The sequence below is a fragment of the Vulpes lagopus genome, chromosome X (assembly GCF_018345385.1).
Source record: "Vulpes lagopus strain Blue_001 chromosome X, ASM1834538v1, whole genome shotgun sequence".
NCBI lineage: Eukaryota > Metazoa > Chordata > Mammalia > Carnivora > Canidae > Vulpes > Vulpes lagopus.
Genome location: NC_054848.1, coordinates 108515765 through 108541313, shown reverse-complemented (window position 1 = coordinate 108541313; position 25549 = coordinate 108515765). Strand labels below are relative to the sequence as shown.

The following is a 25549-nucleotide window of genomic DNA, read 5'->3' as shown; positions in this document are numbered from 1 at the left end:
ATTGACTGTTTCTTTCCTCTGGGATTGACTGTGACTAACTGTGACTATGTTTTCCATGACATCTCAGAGAATATGTAGCACTCCAGAACACAAACCACCACATGAGCCAGAAATGGTGCTTTGTAAATAAAACTCTGTAAAATGTCCCTGTTAGTGGATATATGATTTAATTTGGATATGGGGGAAGTCTACCCCAGCTGAATGCAACTCAAAGCTCCTAGAATTTGAGTCAAGGACTAACTCTGTTCCTCCCTCCCAGCTGTTCTTCCATCCAAACCACTATTTTCACTCATTTCACTCCCACCAAAGGTCTAGCCCTTGCTTAGAGCTGGCCAAATCACACTCAAGATAACCTAATTAAAACGTCCTTTCCGGGATCCCTGGGTGGCGCAGCGGTTTGGCGCCTGCCTTTGGCCCCGGGCGCGATCCTGGAGACCCGGGATCGAATCCCACATCAGGCTCCCGGTGCATGGAGCCTGCTTCTCCCTCTGCCTGTGTCTCTGCCTCTCTCTCTCTCTCTGTGTGTGTGTGACTGTCGTAAATAAATAAAAATTTAAAAAAAAATGGTCTTCCCTTTAAAAAAAAATAATAAAATAAAATAAAACGTCCTTTCCAAGGAGTGGGCTCTGGGCTTTTCCAGGCCAGGGAAAAAGTGCTAGCCCCTGGGCACCACACCAAAGAAAATCACCCTATTCTCCAGAAATATTGTAGACAATGCATATAGAATGCATGGTTTGAACATTGTGTTCAGTGGCATGGGGACATGGGTGCAGGGCACTTTCCATACTTGCCACAGGTGGAGATTTCTCTCTGGTTTACCCATGATTCCAAAGGAACGGCTAAGGGTAATCTTCCTTTCTAGACTTTTCTCTCATCTGTAAAACACTTGTAAGAATAAATGAGCTAGTGAGCCAGGATTTTCTTTTATTAAGATTTAATTTCTCATGCATTCTTTAGCCAAACAAATCCAAGTACAGATCTTCAATTTCACTAACCAACAGACTAAATGGGTTACAGGAATCCTAGGATAACCATCTTTTACATTTTCCCCTCTATTTCTTGAGTCCATCTATTTTATTGCTGGGCTCTTGCATATTTCTTTTTTTTTTAATTATTTATTTATTTATGATAGTCACAGAGAGAGAGAGAGGCAGAGACATAGGCAGAGGGAGAAGCAGGCTCCATGCACCGGGAGCCCGACGTGGGATTCGATCCCGGGTCTCTAGGATTGCGCCCTGGGCCAAAGGCAGGCGCTAAACCGCTGCACCACCCAGGGATCCCCTCTTGCATATTTCTAAGGAAATTCTGCTATCAATGCTATGCTATCCTACTCCAGATCAGAAAATAAAAGTTTCCCAATATGTTTTCCAGAAGAGCAAAATTCTTATTCTTAAACCTGAAAACAGCAATAAACATGTGACCAGTATCATTCATGGACCTAGTGTCTGAAGCTCAAAAACCTTTTAGAAGAAAGAACATTTGAAAAATATCAAAAAGAAAAAAAGATAAAATCTGCAATTCAGCCCTCCACTATTTAGAACCTTGATTGCCCTCTTGAAACACATAGTGGAGAATCTTCCTCAGACTTCACTTAGCGCAAGAGAAGCTGCCAGATGGGACACTGGAACTTTCTCTGGCCATGGCAGTAGTATCATCAGTGGCAGCAACTCTGGCCTCAGCTCGTGCTCTCTCATCTCTCACGGCTTCCTCATACCAGGATGAGAAGGAAGTAGGGACAGTGCCACTGACCTTGGCCAAAAACTGCAAGACTTGCATCTTGCTGGTTTCAGCGTGGGCCCTGGGACCCCACAGGAATTCGTAGTGCGGAAGGTCACTGTTGGGCACCTGCCGGTACTCCAGGTACTTCTCCTGCACTAAATCTTTGGTGATGAGCTTCCTGGGCTCCCCATAGATGAAATCCTTCTTCCCGGCAAACACCCCGATCTTATTCAGCATATCCCAGATCTTCTCCTCAGGGGCACAATTGCCTTCCACGAAGATTACGCCCAGGATAAGGATCAGGAGGCCGGTCTTGGGCATGCCCTGCTCATTACTCAGCATCCCATCGTAGGTAAGGTTGAGGATCTTGACAAGCTCATAGGAGTGGTTGACAGGGTCTACTTCCTTCACTTCAATGCCAAAGACAACCTCCATGCACTCACAGGCTTTCTTGAAGATCACAGGGAAAAGGCCCTTGTGCTCTCGGATGACACTCTGCAGCATTTCTGCCGCCATGGTGGGCTTCTTTGTTACATACCTGACACTCAGGAACCGCACCAATTCAGCCACTTTCTGATTTAGCACTTCACTGAGCAAGGAATCAGGATCTGGTGGAGCCTGGGAGGTACTTGGACCCTCTTTGTGGCTGCTGGAGCCCTCATTTGTCTTGCTCAATGGAGCACCTTTGATGGTGGAAGGGGAGGAGCAGACTCCCTGAGAACTCTGGCAAACACTTGGTTTTCCAGCAGCCGGCACCACCTTTGGGGTACCCTGGATCAAAGGGGAGAGAGAGGAGGTGGTGGTTTCCTTCTCTGTTACAGGAACCTGTGCATCCACTGGGTCCTGAGCCCTTCTTTGGGCCTCATGGCTTTCTTCAAGCTTGCAGCACTGACTCTTCTTACTGTGAGGCATGTTGACTTGTGTTGGGGGCAGCAGGCAGGAGTGTGGGCAGAAGGTAGATGATGGCAACCAACTGGACTGAGGAAGAGAGGAATAGTGTGAGAAACTCAACTTTGTCAGCTCTGACAAAGGCCATCTTGACAGGTCTCCTGTTAGATAGTACTCTGGGGGTCTCCCGTCTTGACCTATCCCCTAAGAACCTATAGAAGAACCTGAGGAAGCTCCTCAGGAGCCAGCAGGCATAGCCTGCGGATTTTAGGTAAGACAGTAGGGTGTGGAAAGTCAGGTGCTGTGGTGTCTCCTCTGTTCTGGCATGAGTGGAGTCCTTGGTAGATATTCTCCCATTGATAGAGTTCTCACCTTGACTGACTCCTTGTGCTGCCTGTGCTTCCTCTGGTCTGCTGGCCTGAGGACACATGCCTCAGACCAAGACCCTCACCCCTGGGATTACTTGAGCCCTATAAGGGGAGCTGAAGGAACCCCTCAGGCTGTAAACTACAATCACAATTCTGGCCCTCCCAGCACTGACAGGAGAGGGAGGGCCAGACTTTGTGATATCTCTACTATTCTGGGATAGATGGTCCTCTCAATGCTCACTCGGTACAGGTATCTGCGGGGACCTCTCTGGGGGTGGAAACTACCTTTGGCCTTCCAGCAGCTAGTCATAGTTACTCCTGACTGGGCCTATATTCTTTCCTTTCTGCAGACCTACATCCCTTGTCCCAAGCTTCTGTCTCCCAGAGATGCCAGATAAGGAAGTGAGGGGGAGTTCAGGGGATTACAGAAAGATGGTTCTGATTAACAGCCCTACTTGGAGTCTCAAAGGCTTGACAGCAGGAGCAGAACAGGGCTGGAGACCCTTTTACAGTTGAAGGTCCTCTCCACCCCACTTCAGAGTCTTCACCTTGACTCTTGCAGGACTGGGGCTCTTTCCTCTGTCCACCTGAGGTTGCACCTCTCAGACCAAGGCCATCACCTCAGTAATACCACCAAGAAGCAAGTAAAACCAGGCCTCAGCCTGCCAGGCCTGCATGGTATATACTAGGGCTGACAGATAGGGTTGTGTTGGGATCTGCACCACTCCGTGTTCTGGCTTGATGGTTACCCTCAGCTCTCCTCAAGGGATTCGTATTTATTCCTGATAGGGCCTAAAGCCACATTTTGCTGACTTTAGAATGTTTCCCTCAGGCAAAGGCCCTCATCTCCCAAAGACACCAGGGCAAGGAAGTGAGGGGGAGTAGAGGGGACATCTGTGTCTGACAGCCTTTACTGGGACCTCTCACAGCTAAGAAAAAGAACAGGTTTCTGTGGGGCCCTCTCTATCTTCTCAGCCCTACCTTAAGATCCTCATCTCTTTATCTGGTAGGGCCTGAAACTCCTCTCTATGATTACCAGATATTGGGTCTTTCAGACTGAAGCCCTCACCTCTCCCAGACCCCCGATTTGAAAATAGAAGGAAGTTTAGCCTGACTGTATCTCCCGAGGTCCCCAGGGCTGACATAAGGGATCAGGATAAATTTCTGTGGAGGTTAGTCCAGGTTTAGTGGTGGGGCATACCTACAGTCCTTCTCTTTTTTTTTTTTTATTTTTTATTTTCCTACAGTCCTTCTCAAGGACTTCGTATTCATTCCTGACAAGGCCTGTACCCTGTGTCCTTTCTTTTTTTTTAAGGTTTTATTTATTTATTTGAGCCAGAGAGAGAGAGAGAAGCAGAGATGCAGGCAGAGGGAGAAGCAGGCTCCATGCAGGGAACCTGATGTGGGACTCGATCCTGGGTCTCTGGGATCACGCCCTGGGCTGAAGGCGGCGCTAAACTGCTGAGCCACCGGACACCCTGTGTCCCTTCTGCTCACCTGGGAATGACCCTCAGGCCAAGGCTCCCATCTCCCAGAAACGACTCACAAAGAAGTACCAAGAATTGTGCGAGGCGCTTCCATCTGACTGTCCTGCCCGGGGCCTCCCTAGGCTGACAACAGGGAAGGGTACCCGTGTGCTCCTTTTGTCTGGAGGGAGGTCCCCTGAGCCCGCCACAAGGCTCTTCATCTTCAGGCACAGCAAAGCCTGCGACTTGTCTGAGGAGTGGCTTGAATTCATGCCCCTCAAAAAAATGCCTCATTCCCTCAGACTCCCAGGATGGAGGGCTGGATACACCACATCTGGGGCTCTGTGTGGGGCTTTTAAGGCAGACAATGGGCAAGGTAAGAGTGAGGAGTGATGTCCCCCTCAATCCTTATTCTGGATCTTCACCTTAATGCCTGCGGGAACCTGGGACACATCCCTCTGACAACCCGAGTCCGGAATCTGCTACTGTCAGAGAAAGCTTCTCGTCCCCTCAGACTCCCAAGATACACCACGTCTGGGGCCCTGCCCTTGAGGAGCCTTTCGAGCAAACAAAAGGTGGGGGGGGAAGGCTTGGGCACCCACTAAGCGGTAAGAGCTCCCCTCCGTCCTTTCTTGGAATCCTCACCTTAGCACCAGCCAGGGCCTGGGACTCCTCCCTCTGGCAACCTGAATCAGCGGCTCCCATCAGAAAAAGCCTCAGTCCCTCAGACTTCCAAGATGGGGGTCTGGATAAAACACATCCGGGGCCTTGAGTGGAGCTTCTGGGCAGACAAGGTGCGGGGGGCGGGGTGGGGGGAACGAAGTTGTTGGGGGATTGGGGGAGGAGAGGCGCAGACCCTCCGAAGTGAGTGTTCTCAGTTATTTCTCAGGAGTCCTTACCTTAACGACTGTCAGAGCCTGGGACACGTCCCTCCTACGATCTGAGTCTGACCATCTGAGTCCACACCTGAAGTGACAAAGCCTCACGTCCCTCAGACTCCTAAGGCGGAAGTCAGGATACGTCACTTCTGGGAACACTGACCGGGGGCCTTCCAGGGATGACTTAGGTGCAGGGCGGAACCGAGGACCCTTTGTGTCTGGTAAGAGGTCCCCTCGCCGCTCCTCCTCCTAGTTCTTTATTTTGAAGCTTGGCAGGGCCTAAGACTCCTCCCTCTGCTGATGGGAGTCCAGTTGCCTCAGAGGAAACCTCATCTACCTCAGATACCCGAAGTCAGGACTCCACACATCCCTGGGTTCCCCCAGGTTGATGGTAGGGTCAGAGTGTGGTGGGTTCCAGTCTACTCGGGAGTCCTTAACTTAACTTCTTGCACTGGCTGAGCGCCCTGTTGAGCTGAGACTTCATCCGTCAGGTTAAGGCCTGACTGCTTTCACCCACATACTAGTGAGGCTGAGCCTTAGCATGACAGGCCTGTGTGGGGTCTGTAGGAGCTGAAAGCAGGTGTACATTCCTGTGGGGCCCCTCTGTTTGGGGTCAGTGGCTAATTCAGCCCTCCATAGGGGTCCTCATCTTGATGCCCTGCAGGGCCTGGGATTGCTCCCTCTGCTGACCTGAATCCTGCCCTATCGAGGTAATCAGCATATCCATCACCTCACATAGTTACCGTTAGTGTGTGTGTGTGGTGAGAACACTCACCGTCAACTCTTTTAGTAAATTTTAAGTATATGGTAGAGTATGGACAACTGTAGTCATCATGCTGCTTATTAGATCTCCAGGACTTATTCATCCCATGTAACTGAACCTTCATACCCTTTTACCACAAGCTCTCAATTTACCACACACCTCAGCCCCTGGCAACCACCATCTCGCTCTGCTTTTATGAATTTGACTTTGTTAGATTACACAGATCATTGAGATCATGCAGTATTTGTCCCTGTCTGACTTATTACTCTTAGAATAATGGCCTCCAGGCTCTCCATTATTGTCACAAATAGCAAGATTTCCTGCTATTTAAAAATTGGATAATATTGCAGTGACACAGTGGAATATATGTATTGATTAATATAATAATATATTAACATATATCACATTCCCACATGTAGCTCACATTTTTATATATATCGCACATTTTCTTTATGCATCCGTCCATTAGCTGACACTAGGTTATTTCCTTGAGTATTGTGAATAATGCTACAATGAACATGGAATGCAGATAGCTCTTTTAGATACTGATTTCATTTTCCTTTGGATATATACCCAGAAGTGGGATTGCTGGATCACATGGAAGTCCTGTTTTTTTAAAAAGATTTTTATTTATTTATTTATTCATGAGAACATAGAGAAAGAGGCAGAGACTCAGGCAGAGGGAGAAGCAGGCACCATGCAGGGAGCCCGACGTGGGACTCCATCCGGGGTCTCCAGGATCCCGCCCTGGGCCGAAGGTGGCGCTAAACCGCTGAGCCACTGGGGCTGCCCGAAGTCCTATTTTTAATTTATTGAAAAACCTTCATGCTGTCTTTGATAATGATTGTACCAATTTACATTCCCACTGACAGCCTACAAAGATACCCTTTTCTCCACGTCCTTGCCAACCCTGTTATCTCTTGCCGTTTTTGATAATAGCCATCCTCACAGGTGAAAAGTGCTATTTCATTGTGGTTTGAGTTTGCATTACCCTGATGATTTATGATGCTGAGCACCTTTTCATATACCTACTGGACATTTGTATGCCTTTTTTGGAGAAGTGTCTATTCTGGTCCTTAGCCCATATTTTACAATTCAGGTTGTTCTTTGCTTTTGAGTTGTTAATATTTTGGATATTAACCCTAATCAGTTAGATGATTTACAAATATTTTCTCCTATTCAGTAGGCTGCCTTTTCACGCTATTGGTTATTTCCTTTGCCTATGCATAAGCTCTTTAGCTTGATGTGATCCCATTTTTCTGTTTTTGCTTTTGTTGTCTGAGCTTTGAGATTATAACCAAAAAAAAAAAAAAATCCTTGCCAAGACCAAAGTCTAGTCCTAGTAGTTTCTAGTAGTTTTAAAGTTCCAGATCTTATATTTAAGTATTTGATCCATTTGGAGTTGATTTATATATGTTGTGTGAGATAGAGGTCCAACTTGAGTCTTCTGCATGTGTATATCCCATTTTCCCAATCATTTATTGAAGAGACTATCCTTTCCCCATTGTGTACTCTTGGCACACTTGCCCAAGATCATTTGACTGTAGATATGTGGACTTATTTTTTATCTTTATTCTCTTTCATTGGTCTGTATTTTTTTTTTACCATACTGTTTGATTACTGTAGATTTCTAATGTAATTTGAAATCAAGGATTGTAATGCCTGCAGCTTTGTTCTTTTTGCTTATGTTTGCTTTGGCTATCCAGGGTCTTTGGTGGTTCCATATAAAATGTTAGGGCTGTTTTTTTTCTCTTTCTATAAAGAATGACATTGGAATTTTATTTTACTTTATTTTAAAAAGATTTTTATTTATTTATTCATGAGAGACACACAGAGAGAGGCAGAGACCCGGGCAAAGGGAGAAGCAGGCTCCCCTCAGGCAGCCCGATGCAGGACTTGATCCTGGGACCCCAGGATCATGACCTGAGAAAAGGCAGATAGATGCTCAACCACTGAGCCACCCAGGTGCCCCACCATTGGAATTTGATAGGGATTGTATTGAATCTGTAGACCACAGATTTTTTGGGTGGATTGTTTTTAGCAATATCAATTCTCACACTCCATGAACACAGAAGTCTTTCCTTTTATTTTTGTGGTCTTTAATTTCCTTCACTGATGTTTTATAATTTTCAGTGTACAAGTGTTTTACCTCTTTGGTTATATTTATTCTTAAATACTTTATTCTTTTTGTTGCTATTGTGAATTGGATCAATTTCTTAATATCCATTTTTAGTTGTTCATTGTGCATAGAAACACCACTGATTTTTTTATGTTGGTTTTTGTATCCTGAAACTTTACTGAATTTCTTTATTATTACTAATAGTTTTTTGTTCTTATTGAGAATTTTCTGTTTATATGATCATGATATGATCTGCTTAGCATTGCTTCTAAGGCAGATCTAGTGGTGATGAACTACTCCCTAAGCTTCTGTTTGAGAAAGTCTTCATTTCTTCTTCCTTTCTGAAGAACAGCTTTGCCAAGTATAGTATTTATTTATGTTTGTGTTATTTCATTATTATCCTTTTAATGTCCGTGAGATGAGTAGTGATGATCCCTATTTCATTTCTGATATTGGTAATTCTGTCTTCTTTTTTCTTGGTTAGCCTGATTAGAAGCTTATCAATTTTATTGATCTTTCAAAAGAACCAACTCTGGGTTTCATTGATTGTCTTTATTGTTTTCCTGTTTTCAATTTCATTGATTTTTGCTCTATTTTTCTCTCTGCTTTCTCTAAACTTTGTTAGGTCGTACTTTTATTGTCACTTAAGACAAAATATATATTTTAAATCTTTCTCTGGGCTTTTTTCTTTGACCCACAAATTATTTAGAAGTGTGTTTTTGAATTTCCAAATATTTGGGGGGTACTCGGCCTTCTTGCTTTTGCTTTGTAATTTAATTGCAATTGTAGCTTGTGAACATGGTATGTATGAATTCTGTTCTGCATTTGTTAAGGTGTGTTTAATGGCTCTGAATTTTTTCTGTCTTGATAAATATTTTATGTCACTTGAGAATAATATACATTCTGTTTTTGTTGGATGGAGTATTTTATAAATGTCAAGTAGATCAAGTTGATTGATAGTGCTCTTCAGGTCACCCGTATCCCTACTGATTTTCTGCCTGTTTGATCTATCAACTACTGACAGAGTAGTATTGAAGTCTCCAAATAGAATAGTGGATTTGTCTATTTCTCCTTTCATCTCTATCAGATTTTGCTTCACATATTCTGACATTTTTGTTTTTAGTTGCATATGCATTTAATATCTTCTTGGAGAAAATTGACTCCTTTTTCATTATGTAATGCCCTTCTGTATCCCTGATGTTTTCCCTTGCTCTAAAGTTGGCTTCTATGAACTTAATATAGCTACAACAGCTTTCCTTTGATTATTGTTAGTATGCTATAATTTTTCCATCCCTTTACTTTTGGCCTAACTGAATCTTTGTATTTAATACTAATTTCTTATGGATAAAATATGATTGGATATTGTTTTCTATCACTTTGGCTGTGTCTTTTAACTAGTGTATATAAGTCATCCACATATAAAGTGATTGTTAATGTAGTTGGATTAATATTTATCATATTCATAACTGTTTTCTATTTGTTTTGTTTATTTTACATTTCCTTTTTCTCCCCCTCTTTGATTTTGAGTACCTAATATTCCATTTTATCTCCTCTCTTATTCAGTCACTCAGTATATCAAAGAAACTTTTAATAGCTTTACTGAAACATAATTGACATAACATTGTGTAAGGTATAAAACATAATAATTTGATATACATATGTATTGCAAATGATGACCCCATTAAGGTTAGTTTAACATGTCCATTATCTCGTATAGTTACAATTGTGTGTGTGTGTGTGTGTGTATGTATGGTGTGAGAACTTTTAAAAATCTATTTTCTCAGCCCCTTTCAAGTATGCAATACAGTATTATAAATTGTAGTTATCATGCTGTGTATTATATTCCTAGAACTTCGTCATCTTATAACTAGAAGTTTGTACCCTTTGTCCACCTTCACCCATTTCCACCCTCGCACTTCCACCCCAGCAACCACCAACCTGTTCTCTGTTTCTGTAAGTTTGGCTTTTTGGATTTCACATCTTACTTATAGTAAGATCTTAAAGTATTTGTCTTTCTCTGTCTGACTTGTCAAATATATGTCTTTAAAAGTTTTGAACAGTTTCCCTAGTTTACAATATACATTTTTAATTCATAAAGTTGAAAGAACATTCAACTGCTTCACATGTACTATATGTATTTTTTATTAAAGAGTGTTCCCAATTCCTTCCTATTATTCATTTTCTTATGCATATACTATAATCATCCAATACATTGTTACTAGGCAATTATCAGTTAGATCAATTAAGAATAAGAAAAATAAATCATTTTCTTTCTCTTTCATTTACTCCCTCTCTAATGCTCTACCTTTCTTTATGTTGATTGAAAGATTTGACCTATGTTTTTTCCCTTCTGCCTGAAGAACTTCTTTTTAACATTTCTTTCGATGTGTGTGTATAGGCAATGAATACCCTTAGTTTTTGTTTGTCTGAGGAATTCTTTATTTTCTCTTCCATTTTTTAAAAATTTTTATTTATTTATGATAGTCACAGAGAGAGAGAGAGAGAGAGAGAGAGGCAGAGACACAGGCGGAGGGAGAAGCAGGCTCCATGCACCGGGAGCCCGATGTGGGATTCGATCCTGGGTCTCCAGGATTGCGCCCTGGGCCGAAGGCAGGCGCCAAACCGCTGCGCCACCCAGGGATCCCTTCTCTTCCATTTTTTAAAAATATTTTATTTATTTATTCATGAGAGACATAGAGAGAGAGAGGCAGAGACATAGGCAGAGGGGGAAGCAGGCTCTATGCAGGAAGTCCGATGTGGGACTCGATCCTGGGACTCCAGCATCACGACCTGAGCCAAAGGCAGATGCTCAACCTCTGAGCCACCCAGGTGTCCCCTCTTCCATTTTTGAAGAACAATTTTGGTGGATATGGAATTCTATGTCGGTGTATTTTTTTTTCTTTCAATCCTTATATGTTTCACCTCACCCTTTTTTTCTGAGTTTCTGTAATTCCACTGTCTACTGTAATTCTTACATATGTGTATTAGTTTCCTAGGGCTACCTTAACAAATTACCACAAACTGAGTACCTTAAAACAGAAATATATTCTCTTTTTTATATTTATTTATTTGGGAGAGAGAGAGAGAGAGAAAGAGGGCACGTGTGTACATGGTAGTAGGGGGAGAAGGGGTAGAGAGGAAGTGAGAGAGTCTTAAATAGAATCTGTGCTAAGTGTGGAGTCCAACATGGGGATTGACCTCAGAACCCTGAGATCACAACCTCAGGTGAAATCAAGGGTCAGACACCTCACCAAGTCACCCAGATGCCCCCCAAAATGTATTCTTTTATAGTTCTGGAGGCCTGAAGTCTGAAATCAAGGTATTGGCAGGGCTGCATTTCTTCCCAAGACTCTAGGGAAGAATCCTTCCTTGCTTTTTCCATCTTCTGGTGGCTCCAGGCATTCCTTGACTGGGGGCTGCATAATTTGAATATCTGCCCCCATCTTCTTATGACCTCCTCCCATGTGTCTCTCCTTTGTGTATTCTGTATCTTTTCCTGTTCTTTTTTTTTTTTTTTTTCTTTTCCTGTTCTTATAAGGACATTTGTCATTGAATTTAGGGCCCATCCAGATAACCCAGGATGATCTTATCTTGGTCTTCTTTAATTAATTGCATTTATAGATAACTTTTCTTTTTAATATTTATTTTATTTATTTATTTATATGAGAGAGAGAGAGCACAAGTGCATGTGCATGCATGAGCTGAGGGAGGGACTGAGGGAGAGGGAGAAGCAAACTCCCTGCTGAGTGCGGAGTCCAATGCTGGCTCGATCTCCCATCCTGGATATCATGACCTAAGCTGAAACCAAGAGTTGGATGCTTAACCAGCTGAGCCACCCAGGCACCCCAAGGTTTCATTCTTTTTGGTGGCTGAGTAATAGTCTGTTGTATATATACACACCACCTCTTCTTTATCCATTTATCAGTTGACAGACATTTGGGCTCTCTCCATAGTTTAGCTATTGTTAATAATGCTGCTGTAAACATCAGGGTGCATGTACCCCTTCAAATCTGTATTTTTGTATCCTTTGGGTAAATACGCAATAGTACAATTGCTGGATCATAGGGTACTTTTATTTTTAACGTTTTGAGGGACCTCTATACTGTTTTCTAGAGTGGCTGCACCAGTTTGCATTCCCAACAGTGTAAAGGGGTTCCTCTTTCTCTCCATTCTCACCAACATCTGTGGTTTCCTGTGTTGTTAATTTTAACCGTTCTGACAGATGTGAGGTGGTATCTCATTGTGGTTTTGATTTGTATTTTCCTGATGATGAGTGATGTTGATCACCTTTTCATGTGCCTGTTAGCCATCTGTATCTTCTTTGGAAAAATGTTTATTCCATGCCTTCTGCCCATTTCTTAATGGGCTATTTGTTTTTTGGGTGTTGAGTTTGGTAAGATCTTTGTAGATTTTGGATACTAACCCTTTATCAGATATGTCATTTGCAAATATCTTCTCCCATCCTGTGGGCTGCCTTTTTAGTTTTGTTGGTTGTTTCCTTTGCTGCACAGAAACTTTTTATCTTGATGTATTCCCAATAGTTCAGTTTTGCTTTTCTTTCCCTTGCTTCTGGCGACATGTGTAGTAAGAAGTTGCTGCGGCTGAGGTCAAAGAGGTTGCTGCTTGTGTTCTCTCTAGGAGTTTGGTGGTTTCCTGTCTCACATTTAGGTCTTTCATCCATTTATTTTTGTTTCTGGTATAAGAAATTGGTCCATTCCATTTTATTCTTCTGCATGTTGCTGTCCAGTTTTCTCCACACCATTTGATTGTAGTGTCTTGAATGCAAATGCTCAGAACAACTTCTAGCATGTGAATATCTGCCTCCTCTCCATCTATCCTGCAAAAGACCTTAAGTCTGGGTAATACAGTTTCTGAGATGAATATAACCCTTCGAGTTTAAAAGAGTACTAGGCTACTTGGTAGGGCACGTTTTTTTTTTTTGTTTGTTTGTTTTGTTTTTTTTTTGTTTTTTTTTTTTTTTTTTGGTAGGGCACGTTTAATTCAGTAACGTCTTGACAAAAATGATGGCATTGAAGCCTTGAAGGCAGTGCTTTTAGGCTGGAAACAGAAATCTAGGAAGTGTTCCATGACACTGGGAAAATGATAAGGGATGGAAAAGTTACTTAGAAGTAGCCAATAAGTAAATGGTCTTCAAGGCACATAAGGGAAATTTGTAGGAAAGAAGTGAGATGATTCACATATCTATGGAGACTTAAATATTAAATGTCATATTACCTTGAAGGGATCTTAGGTAAGACATTCAAAATAGTAGGTCTAACTTGCTGAAAGGTGGGAGAGAACAGAAAGAACCACTGAATGGGGTGGCTGTGATGAAAGACTTGGAAGAAGCATCCTGTCTTTGCTTTATGGGCAGTCACAATGGAACATGAGATGAGGAAAGGTGGAAGGTCATTTTGGGAAGGCTCTTTAGAGTTGTTATAAATACTCCTGAGATCCCTGGGTGGCGCAGCGGTTTGGCGCCTGCCTTTGGCCCAGGGCGCGATCCTGGAGACCCGGGATCGAATCCCACGTCGGGCTCCCAGTGCATGGAGCCTGCTTCTCCCTCTGCCTATGTCTCTGCCTCTCTCTCTCTCTCTGTGACTATCATAAATAAATAAAAAAAAATACTCCTTTCTCCAATTAGAGAATATTGTCTTTCAGGGTCCCCTTACACTGTACCCCCCACTCCTTGAAGTATCAGGAGTGGTGCTTTTTAATATCCAAGCTGCCCAAGAGTTACCATTGCTGGGGAAATCCCTTAGTGATCAAACAAAGCCTAAGGTATGATTCTTCACTGTCCTGGGAAGAGAAATATCTATATATAGGGAAATGACAAAAATCATTCATTCAGAGAACTGAAACCTTTGTCATTTGGCTCTGATCAAATACATAATCAATTTTAGCATGCACCTAAAAAGGTGAACTAAAACTTTAATGAATCACCATTCCAAAGTTTTCATGTTTAAAAACTAAACATCCTATCCCATTGAATTTGGGGAATCTTTAGTATTTCTTCAAATAATTTAAGACAAATAGTTTAGCATTTAAGTGTGTATATATATGTATATGTATATATGCTTTATATATATTATATGTATATATAAAGTGAAGAAATATGCTTAACAGCGGGAACCGCATGTTAAATAAAACTTAGCAGAAGTATATCTCTTTTACCATAAAAACAATGCACTCACCTTGTAATATTTTTAGACAATTGAAACATGCTTAAAATAGACGATAAAAGCCACATGCATTTCTTCTCCATTTACACTTCCAGAATTTACCACTGTGAACAATTTCTATATATCCTTCCAAGGAGTTTTATACATATACTAACATTTATATGAAAAAAATTAAATTATGATATCTTTTTGGACTTTGTGTTCTGCATCCTGCTCTTCCACTTAACATTAGATCTTGGACAGTTTTCCTTGTTAATATATATCTGTCTATCTCTTTATTTTCATCAACTGAGTAATACAGTCTTTAGGAGTTTTCCTACTTCTTATATTACAAGTAATATGGCAACAAACATTCTTCTATCTTAGTGTATTTACGTGACAGTTTTTGTAGGATGAATTCCCATAAATGGAACTGCTTGATCAAAAATGTATGCACATTTTTTAATTTGTTAGTTACTGTCACATTTTCCTGCAAAATTGTGCCAATTTATACTCTCACAGTGTTCAAAAACACTTGTTTCTCTTACATTCTTGCCAGCACATCTTAATCTTTGCCAATATGATTGGAGAAATGATATCTGAGAATTTTAATTTGCCTTTTACAATTATTAGTAAAGACGGTTTTAAATGCATATTGGACAGTTTTACTTTGTTCTGTGAATTCCTTTTTGTTTGCTTGCCCATTTTCTTTCTTTTTTTTAAGATTTTATTTATTTATTCATGAGAAACACAGAGAGGCAGAGACATAGGCAGAGGGAGAAGCAGGCTCCATGCAGGGAGCCCGATGTGGGACTCGATCCCAGAACCACGGGATCACACCCTGAGCCACAGGCAGATGCTCAACCACTGAGCCACCCAGGCATCCCTCTTGCCCATTTTCTATTAGGGTTATTTGTTTCTTTTCTTATGGATCTGTAAGTGTTAATATAACAGCAACAATGATAAGTAACATTGTTAGAGCACCCGTGTGCCATAAATATGGTAAGTACTTTATATTTATTATTTTATTTATTTTTCACAAGAAAAGAATACATTAGCTCTACCTGACAACAAAACTGAAGTACAGAAAGGTGAAGTAACTTTCCCAAGGTCACATAGTAGGTAGCTGCATTATAGTTTGAACCCTCAGAATTTGTATCCGTAGCTTACTCTCCTAGTTGGAATTACATTGAATTTAAACATTAATTTGGCAAGAATTGATAGCTTTACTCTATTGAGACTTCCCACGACTATTTATTGCTTTCCATTTATTGAGATTTTTAAAATACTTTTCAATTAAAATTTTACAATTTTGTATATAATGGTCTTGCACATCTTTCATTGGATATATTTCTAGGTATGTAGTATTTTTGTGGCTAATATAAATGATACTAAAATTTTTCTTTTTTTAAAAAAAGATCTTTTTTCTTTAAGTAATCTATACACCCAATATGGGACTTGAACTCACAACCTTGAGATCAAGAGTTGCATGCTCCACCTGACCCAGCCAGGTACCGCAATACTAAAATTTTTCATTTGCAATTTCCAACTCCTTTTTGCTAGTGTGTAGAGATGAAATACCTTTTTGTATGCTGGTATCGCTTTCAGCAAGATAAATGAACCCACTCCTTAGTTCCAAAAAAAATTGTCAGTATATTCTCTTGATTTTCTGTGTAGATCAATATATCTGTGATTAATATCAGCCCTGTTTTCTTCCTTTCCAAATCTAACACCTTTTATTTCTTTTTCTTGTCTTATAGTGCTAGGAATTCTACTACAGTATTGAATGATAGGATTCTGGTCCATTTTTAACAACTAGACTCATAGATTCACAATGAACATAACCATAATAAAGCTATTGTGAAGCCCCTCGGTTAATCAATCTGCTACCAGTTATATAGCATTACTATGTGTCAGGCACTATTCTACATGCTTTCTATATGTTAGCTCACTAAATCCACCTAAAATTCTGTGAGGCAGGGACCGATATTGTCTTTATTCTGTAGTTGATGAATCCAAGGCACAGGGAAAATGTATTGTTTGTTCCATGTCACATGACTAGTAAGGAATGGCATTCACATGGTGTGGTTGTAGGGTCTATCCTTTTAACTACCCTGGCAGACAGAATTAAAACTTTATTCTAATGCATTTACTTTTTTTAATAATAAATTTATTTTTTATTGGTGTTCAATTTGCCAACATACAGAATAACACCCAGTGCTCATCCCGTCAAGTGCCCACCTCAGTGCCCATCACCCATTCACTCCCACCCCCTGCCCTCCTCCCCTTCCACCACCCCTGGTTCGTTTCCCAGAGTTAGGAGTCTTTATGTTCTGTCTCCCTTTCTGATATTTCCTACCCATTTCTTCTCCCTTCCCTTATATTCCCTTTCACTATTATTTATATTCCCAAAATGAATTAAAACATATAATGTTTGTCCTTCTCCGATTGACTTATTTCACTCAGCATAATACCCTCCAGTTCCATCCACCTCGAAGCAAATGGTGGGTATTTGTCGTTTCTAATGGCTGAGTAATATTCCATTGTATACATAGACCACAGCTTCTTTATCCATTCATCTTTCGATGGACACCGAAGCTCCTTCCACAGTTTGCCTCTTGTGGACATTGCTGCTAGAAACATCGGGGTGCAGGTGTCCCGACGTTTCACTGCATCTGTGTCTTTGGGGTAAATCCCCAGCAGTGCAATTGCTGGGTCGTAGGGCAGGTCTATTTTTAACTCTTTGAGGAACCTCCACACGGTTTTCCAGAGTGGCTGCACCAGTTCACATTCCCACCAACAGTGTAAGAGGGTTCCCTTTTCTCCGCATCCTCTCCAACATTTGTGGTTTCCTGCCTTGTTAATTTTCCCCATTCTCACTGGTGTGAGGTGGGATCTCATTGTGGTTCTGATTTGTATTTCCCTTATGGCAAGTGATGCAGAGCATTTTCTCATGTGCGTGTTGGCCATGTCTATGTCTTCCTCTGTGAGATTTCTCTTCATGTCTTTTGCCCATTTCATGATTGGATTGTTTGTTTCTTTGGTGTTGAGTTTAATAAGTTCTTTATAGATCTTGGAAACCAGCCCTTTATCTGATACGTCATTTGCAAATATCTTCTCCCATTCTGTAGGTTGTCTTTTAGTTTTGTTGACTGTATCCTTTGCTGTGCAAAAGCTTCTTATCTTGATGAAGTCCCAATAGTTCATTTTTGCTTTTGTTTCTTTTGCCTTCATGGATGTATCTTGCAAGAAGTTACTGTGGCTGAGTTCAAAAAGGGTGTTGCCTGTGTTCTTCTCTAGGATTTTGATGGAATCTTGTCTCACATTTAGATCTTTCATCCATTTTGAGTTTATCTTTGTGTGTGGTGAAAGAGAGTGGTCTAGTTTCATTCTTCTGCATGTGGATGTCCAATTTTCCCAGCACCATTTATTGAAGAGACTGTCTTTCTTCCAATGGATAGTCTTTCCTCCTTTATCGAATATTAGTTGACCATAAAGTTGAGGGTCCACTTCTGGATTCTCTGTTCTGTTCCATTGATCTATGTGTCTGTTTTGTGCCAGTACCACACTGTCTTGATGACCACAGCTTTGTAGTACAACCTGAAATCTGGCATTGTGATGCCCCCAGCTATGCTTTACTTTTTTTAAGTTTTTATTCTTAAATAATCTCTACACCCAATGTAGGACTCAAACTCACAACCCTGAGATCAAGAGTTGTGTGCTCTACCAACTGAGCCAGCCAGGCACCCCTTCTAAAGCATTTATTTTAAGTAGTACATGGAACTGTGGTACCATTTGCCTATATTAAAACAACAATTAGTATAGATTATGTTTATCTTGAGGTTGTAGGAAAAATGCAAACCATCTTAAATCATATGCATATGGAAATATAAAAAGAGGTCTCTTCTTGCCAGTTAATGTCTTAATCTTCCTTTGCCTATATGATCATATGCAGACTGTGTGAGCTGGGTTCTCAAATAAGGTGAGTAAATACCAAATAGCTGTCTAAAGTAGAACAGTGATCAAAGCATAGTGAGTAGACGGCTTAAGTGTATGTCAGAGTGAATAGTATATTTTTCCCTAGAGTTTATAATCAGAACTTTTACATACAAAAATGGTTAATTTAAGAAGACTCATTGGTGTCCAAAATTGGTGTGATATCACCAGCAGATCTTTTTGTTCATGTGTAATTATACTTGAGTAGCACTTCTAAAGTAGAATGGAACATTTTCCTGCCCAGAGCCAGTCAGAAGCAAAATGCAAGTGCCACTCATATGGACTGAGTCCATTTTGAAGCCTCTGTAATGGAATGATAGGTTGACAGCTAACAATATGAACTGGCTTATGGGAGTTCTGAGCCACTTATTTTATGTCGTCTGCTTATTTATAACTTATGAGTGACAATGAGTGGGTGAAAATCATGCAGGTTTTTTTTTTATTACATTTCCTCTGTAAACAGAAATGAGATTTTTATATAGGTGACATTTGCTATCATTTTATATAGGTGACATTTATAGGACTTCTCCAACTAACCTGGTACTAGTGTCATGAGACATGGCAATGTGTGGTCTGTGGAAAAAGAAATTCTGTGGTCAAATTAATTTAGCTTCTTCACCCTGTCCTGCAGCTTGATCATACTTCTGCCCTGCATAAGATTATTTATTTATTTATTTATTTATTTATTTATTTATTTATTTACATAAGATTATTTAAGTGAATACTTATAGCTATACTATATCAGCGCAATTTCAGATATCCCTTTTCTTTTTTTTCATCAAACCCATAAGTAATAAATACATCTTAAGAAAAATGAGTATGATCTTTGTATTTTATTAAGATATTTTTGGTCATAGCAGAAAAAAACATGTAAACCAACAGTAACAATACTGTATGGTAAGTGGTAGACTAAAGCAGATAATGATATAAATATATATGTAGTAGAAAAGGGGGAACCCAAGTCTTCCAGGGAATTTGGGAAGGCTTCATAGAGGTGGTGACCCTGAGACTGAGAGAGCAGGTTATTTTTTTTTGAAGATTTTATTTATTTATTTTAAAGAGAGAGAGAGGGAGGGAGAGAGCACATGCATGTGAATGGGGAGGGGCAGAGGGAGAGAATCTCAAGCAAACTCCCTATTGAGCATGGAGCCTGACACAAGGTTCATCTTATGACCCTGAGATCATGACCTGAGCTGAAATCAAGAGTCGGATGTTCAACTAACTGAGCCACCCAGGTGCCCTAAGTTCAGGTTATTATTTTTTTGAAGATTTTATTTATTTGTTTGAGAGCCATGAGAGCTGGGGAAAAGGGCAGGAGGAGGGTAGAAGCAGGCTCTCCACTGAGCAGGGAGCCCTTAACTGACTGAGCTACCCAGGCGCTCCAGTGCAGGTTATATTTTTAATTCAAGGATATAGTTGCTCTCACTTTTTAGTGCTCAGCATTAAATCATTCTTCTACTACTGACTTCTTTCTTGGCCTATTCCACTGTACTTTAAGAATCTTATTCCATGGCAAATAAATCTCCCTATACCCAGAATTTCTACATATAATACTTTGCTCTCAAGACATGAAGAAATATGAGAAACCATGGTGAATTGTCTCCTAATGCTGTCATCTGAACTGTAGACTGATACATATTCAACTGAATGCTGGATAGCTCTACTTGGGTGTCCTAAAAGAAATTTCAGATTAAACATGTTCAGGGGCACCTGGGTGGCTCAGTGGTTGAGCGTCTGCCTTTGGCTCCGGGCATGATCCCAGGGTCTTGGGATCAAGCCCTGCATTAGGCTGTGCATTGGGAGCCTGTTTCTCCCTCTGCCTATGTCTCTGACTCTCTCTGTGTGTCTCTCATGAATAAATAAAATCTTAAAAAAACAAAACAAATTAAACATGGTAAAATTTGAATTCTTTTTTTCCCCAAACGTCTACATAACCCTTTCAGGGATGTTTACTTCTTTTTTTTATTAAGATTTTATTTATTTGAGAGAGAATGAGAGAGAGAGAGAGAAAGAGAGAGAGAGAGAGAGAACAAGCAGGGGGGAGCTGCAGGCAGAGGGAGAGGGAGAAGCAGGGAGCCCGATGCAAGACTTGATTCCAGGACCCCAAGATCATGACCTGAGCCAAAGGCAGACACTAACCCAACTGAGCCACCTAGGTGCCCAGTATGTTCACTTCTTACCCAGTGACTGAAGACAAACCTATAAGTCACATACAGAGCCCTATAGAAACAAAGAAAAAGGAGGACTCTGCCTTTGGTGTCTTGAGGGTGGGCATCAGGGAGAGCTGTACAGAGGACATGACACTGAGAAAAAACCTAGTAAGTAAAATAAAGGTTGAAGAGTATTGAAGGAAGATAGAATAGTGTGCCTAAAATACATACATTTAGGAAATTATGGAATGTTGAAGACTTCCAGATATATGGTATGGTTAGGTAAGGTGGGTAGGGACAGAATCAGATTCGGGAGGAGGGCAGGCAGGCAAATGCACGGGGTGTCAACCTATTACAGGCACTAAACCACTGAAGTAAAAAATAAATAAATAAATAAACCACTGAAGTGTTAAATATAAATGACATCAGTTAATTCAAGTTTCTATTCACAATTCATCATATAACAGGCAAAACCAGAAATCAGACCCCTTCTGACTGAAATATTCAGCACCTCAAGTAGAAATAAAAATGTTCCTAGTGAAACTGACTTCTAATTGTTTTTTTTTAAGATTTTATTTATTTTTTTGAGAGAGAGAGAGACAGCATGAGCGCGGGGAGGGGCACAGGGAGAGAGAGAAGCAGACTTTCCCCTGAGCAGGGAGCCTGATGCAGGGCTCTGATCCCAGGACTCCGAGCTCATGAAGGCAGACTTGAGCCACCCAGGAGTCCATGACTTCTCATTGTTGAATGGTTTTTGCAACAGACTCATGCAAATGGCAAGTTCCATCTATAGGTGACACAGTTAAACCTAAGACCAGTTATATACAGCCACCCAAATTCAGCAGCAAAGTATAGGACTATTTATCTGGAGTAAGAAATTTCATCCAGTAGCTAAATTTTAAATGATTCAGTGTGCCTCCCAAAAAGTTGTCAGGATTTGGAAATTGTATGGAATAAATTAATGTCAAGTCTTTTACCTTAAACATAAAGAAGAATAAAATTTTACTATTAGGAAATTCATTTCTTCCCATTCTCATTTTCAAAAATGGCTGAAGAAGTATTTAAAGAGTATTTTGTATTCAATTCGGTGCCAAACTATTAGCCATTCTGGGAGTGCTAGTTTTTACCATTCTGACTCTGATTATAGGGGAGATATGAGGCCGCAGAGATCAGCAGGGGGCAAATACCTAGCAGGCCATATAAGCAACATAAATAGGAAATTTGTTTCATATGCCAATGGGATCCATGGGAAGGATTAAGCTAAGAGATTCGAGTAATCCCATTTTCATTTCAGACAAATCACTCTGCTAGTCCTGCAGAAGGTAGCCTGAGTAGGGAGAGGAGGGAGTACAACCAAGGGCCAGAAAACCACTTTGGAGGCTGCTGACACAGTCTAGGTATGAAATGATGAGGTATTGAACTAGTCAGTGCTTGCGGATATGAAGAGGATATTCAGAATCTTTTTTAAGAGGCAGATGCTGCCAGACTTGGTGACTGGTTGGGTGTGGGGGATGAAGTGGAGGTATGAGTCCAGAAAGACTTATTCATCCATTCATTCCAAAAATATATTGATCTCCTAATTTGTGCCAGGAATTGCTAGAGCCTAGAAATCCAAGGATAAGAAAAACACAGTCCTTGTTTTCTGGTAAAAGAAATAGACATTCATATAAATAATTATAAGGCAGCATGATAGTTCTATAGTGAAATTATGTACAAGCTAGTAGTGGGGAATGAAAAGGAGGAAGTGATTTACTGTACATCGGAAATTTGAGGAAGGCTCCAGAGAGGAGGTAGCCTTGAGCCAAGTCTTCAAGAGCATATAGGCGTTCCTATGAAATTGTTCCTTGAAGAGGGAGCTTTGTGTGCAAAGAAAAGACTCATAACTTTAAAGCCATATAACCATATTTGGGTAATGAAACTTCACATTGTTCAACCTGACCACGTGAGTGAATGAGGGGGTGAGGGATGAGAGAGGCCATATGCAATTAGAATGGCTAGCTCAGAACGTGCTTTGGAAAACCCCATGCTATTGAGTTTGACCCCATCTTAAAAGCCATAAGTAGTCACCTAAGGCTTTAAAAGAGAGAAGGTCTGCATTGTGTTTTAGAAAAAAATCCTACTCTATGAGACAGAATTATGTGAACAAATGATTGTTGTTTATGCTTTTTTTTTGGTGTGTATTTCTACAGTACTTACTATTTTATCACTTATTACACTTAAGTCAGATTGAAAAGGTTTGAATCCTGGATCCAACAGCCACTTACCGTTGGACCTTGGGCAGGTTAGTTTCCCATTGATTCTTTTTCTTCTTCTTTTGAACAAGATATTGATAGTACCACCCATTGGTGGGGATTAAAAGAGATAATGCATGTAACAGTGCCTTAAATACAATAGACAGAAAACAAATAACACTATTATTTTTGTTTATGTGTCACCAAGACAATCTACCCTATCAGACTTTGACCATCCCAAGGGTAAGAATTGTGCCTATGTTTGTTTCCAGGCTCTAACGTGGTACATAACTATGGTGGACAAGATGATGTGCCATCCAGATCCCTCTTTATTGAAAGGCTTGCTGCCCCAGCTGTTAGGAGAACTGTCAGCAGACTGTCTTCAGTTAGCCCCTTCAGGGATTACGTCAGCTACACAGAGCTGACTTGTGCAAGGTCACATCCCTTACCAAGGTAGCTCAGACACTGTGAGTAGTTGATTTAGACATATATAGGCCTGGTACTATCCACCCATGGAGAGGGCAGTTCTGAAGGGCAGCTATAGCTTCAGAGTACAATTGGGTTAGACAAGGCTGTCATTGGCTGCATCGTAACTTCTCCCTCTGCCCACTCCTACTCTTCCTTTCCCTTCCATAGATGTTTATCTCAAGGACAATCCTTAGTTAACATCCTGCACATTGAAGTCCATCTCAGAACTGTCTTCCTAGGTAATGCAACCCACAACTGTGGCATTTAGTAGGTAGTCAAAAAGCTAGTTAAATAAATGAATGCTCATCCTATTTCTGCTGCTGAATGTGAAAATCATGGGCTTTATGTGGTATTTAACCTTTCCTCCTTTCATCTTTATGGGGTTGTAGTAAACAATGTGCTCCAAAAGGAGAATATACTCTTAGGTATGTGAATCCAGGAATAAATTATTCTCTGGCAGAGTGCAGACTTTCTGTGCCAAAAGTATTTCTGTTGGCTTCTCTCCTTATAATTAAACCATGTTCATCCTTAAGGATGTCTTAAAAAGAAATGCTTAGATTTTAAGATAATGCAATATGAATCTCTGTTGATAATATCTTCCTTAAGGGATATCTACTACAAGAAACTTTAAAAATATTACATAAAGTAAATCAACTCACTATACCATATAAAAACGTAGTCTTTTGTTTTTTTAGGTTTTTTTTTTTTTTGGTGTGAAAAGACCTTTAATTTCTTTTTATTCTTTTTTTTTTTTTTTTGATAGAGAGAGAGTGTGTGTGCACGCAATTGGCTGCAGGGAGCAGAGGAAAAGGGAGAGGGATGATTTTAAGCAGGCTCCGCATCCAGCACAGAGCCAGACAAGGGGCTCAATCTCATGCCCCTAAGATCATGGCCTGAGCTGAAATCAAGAGTTGGACGCCTACCAACTGAGCCATCCAGGTGCCCCAGGACCTTTAATTTAATGTAATTTAATTTCTTTATTCATCATGTAGTCATATATAACAAGGTGTTTTATATATTTTATATATTTCTGTGTAACTATGTCTATTAATCTATTGTTAATCTAATATACATATAATCTAATACATATATTGAAATCATATATTATTATATATATAATATATATGTATATAATATATATATATGTCACACAGAGCTCAGTTCTGCTGTCCTCTGGTGAGAGAGAGGTTCAGTTTCAGGTTGGAAGTTCCCTCTTGGATTTTGTCACAGTTTTGAAGGCATGGTTCTAACAACATTGGGCATGCATATAGATAGCTATTCTAATTAGAATTTTCTCCCCTAAGGAAGGTATAGATGATTCCAGAGTTATAGATGTGGATAAATATGTAGGTGCACAGTATAAAACTATGCATTTGAATGAAATTTCTGGACTGTGCTAATTGAAAGCTGACCTGATAAGAGGCAATGATTTCAATGTATTATGACTGGACATGTAAATTCTGGTTTCCAAGTGAAGAAATGAAATTATGAAGATATGATATATTTGGAAAATGCAATTTAAGAAGGAGTAATCAAATTAATCACTTTATAATGAATATCACTGAGCATGAAGAACCAAATGAACCTTTAAAAATGGTCAGGCAGATGGACTTTCTAATTTAACAAATATGTATTAAGCTGCTGCTAAGTATAGTCATTACTAGATTGTAGAGGAAGGAATCATACCAGACCTGGCCCAGAGCTTCTTTTTTCTTTTTCTTTTTTTTTAAGATTTTATTTATTTATTCATGAAAGACACACAGAGAGAGGCAGAGACATAGACAGAGGAAGAATCAGGCTCCTCGCAGGGAGCCTGATGTGAGACTCAATCCCTTGACCCGGGATCACACCCTCAGCGAAAGGCAGACGCTCAACCGCTTAGCCACCCAGGTGTCCCCGGCACAAAGCTTCTACACTGCAGGGTGCTAGGCCTTAGTGTGGTCTTGGCTTATCTGGTAGCCTAAGCATACTGATGGCATGACTAATAGCATAGCATGGATCTATAGGACCTGTGTATTTCAACCATGACCTAAACTCATCATTGTAGATAACAGCTTCACTCCTGTAACAAGAGGAGTTTTGAGCCCTAAATTCCTCCAAGAGGAAGAAAAATTCCTCTGAAATTTCACATAAGGAAGGGATGTTACAGAAGAGAGATATATGCCATCAATGTATGCTTTGTGTGGTATAGTAGGCCCATATGCCAGTGAGGAAACCAGTTACTAGATATGTTTGTAGAGTTCAGGAAAAGAACTTGAAGTTGCTTTTATATTTATGAACACTATGGAAGGAGAACAAAATTGAGACTTGTTTTGAATTTCATAATACTCAAATTCAGCAGA

At 40.4% G+C, this 25549-nt stretch overlaps 1 protein-coding gene and 1 long non-coding RNA gene across 2 annotated transcripts in view; one reads left to right on the top strand and one right to left on the bottom strand.

The window, feature by feature from the left end:
• Window positions 1-25549, top strand: part of LOC121483515 — a 135889-nt gene that overhangs the window by 90489 nt on the left and 19851 nt on the right. The gene's annotated exons all lie outside the window — the stretch shown is intronic.
• Window positions 1588-2631, bottom strand: LOC121483514 (putative MAGE domain-containing protein MAGEA13P). The gene has a single exon (XM_041742127.1). The coding sequence runs from the start codon at window positions 2629-2631 to the stop codon at window positions 1588-1590; it is 1044 nt and encodes a 347-aa protein (XP_041598061.1).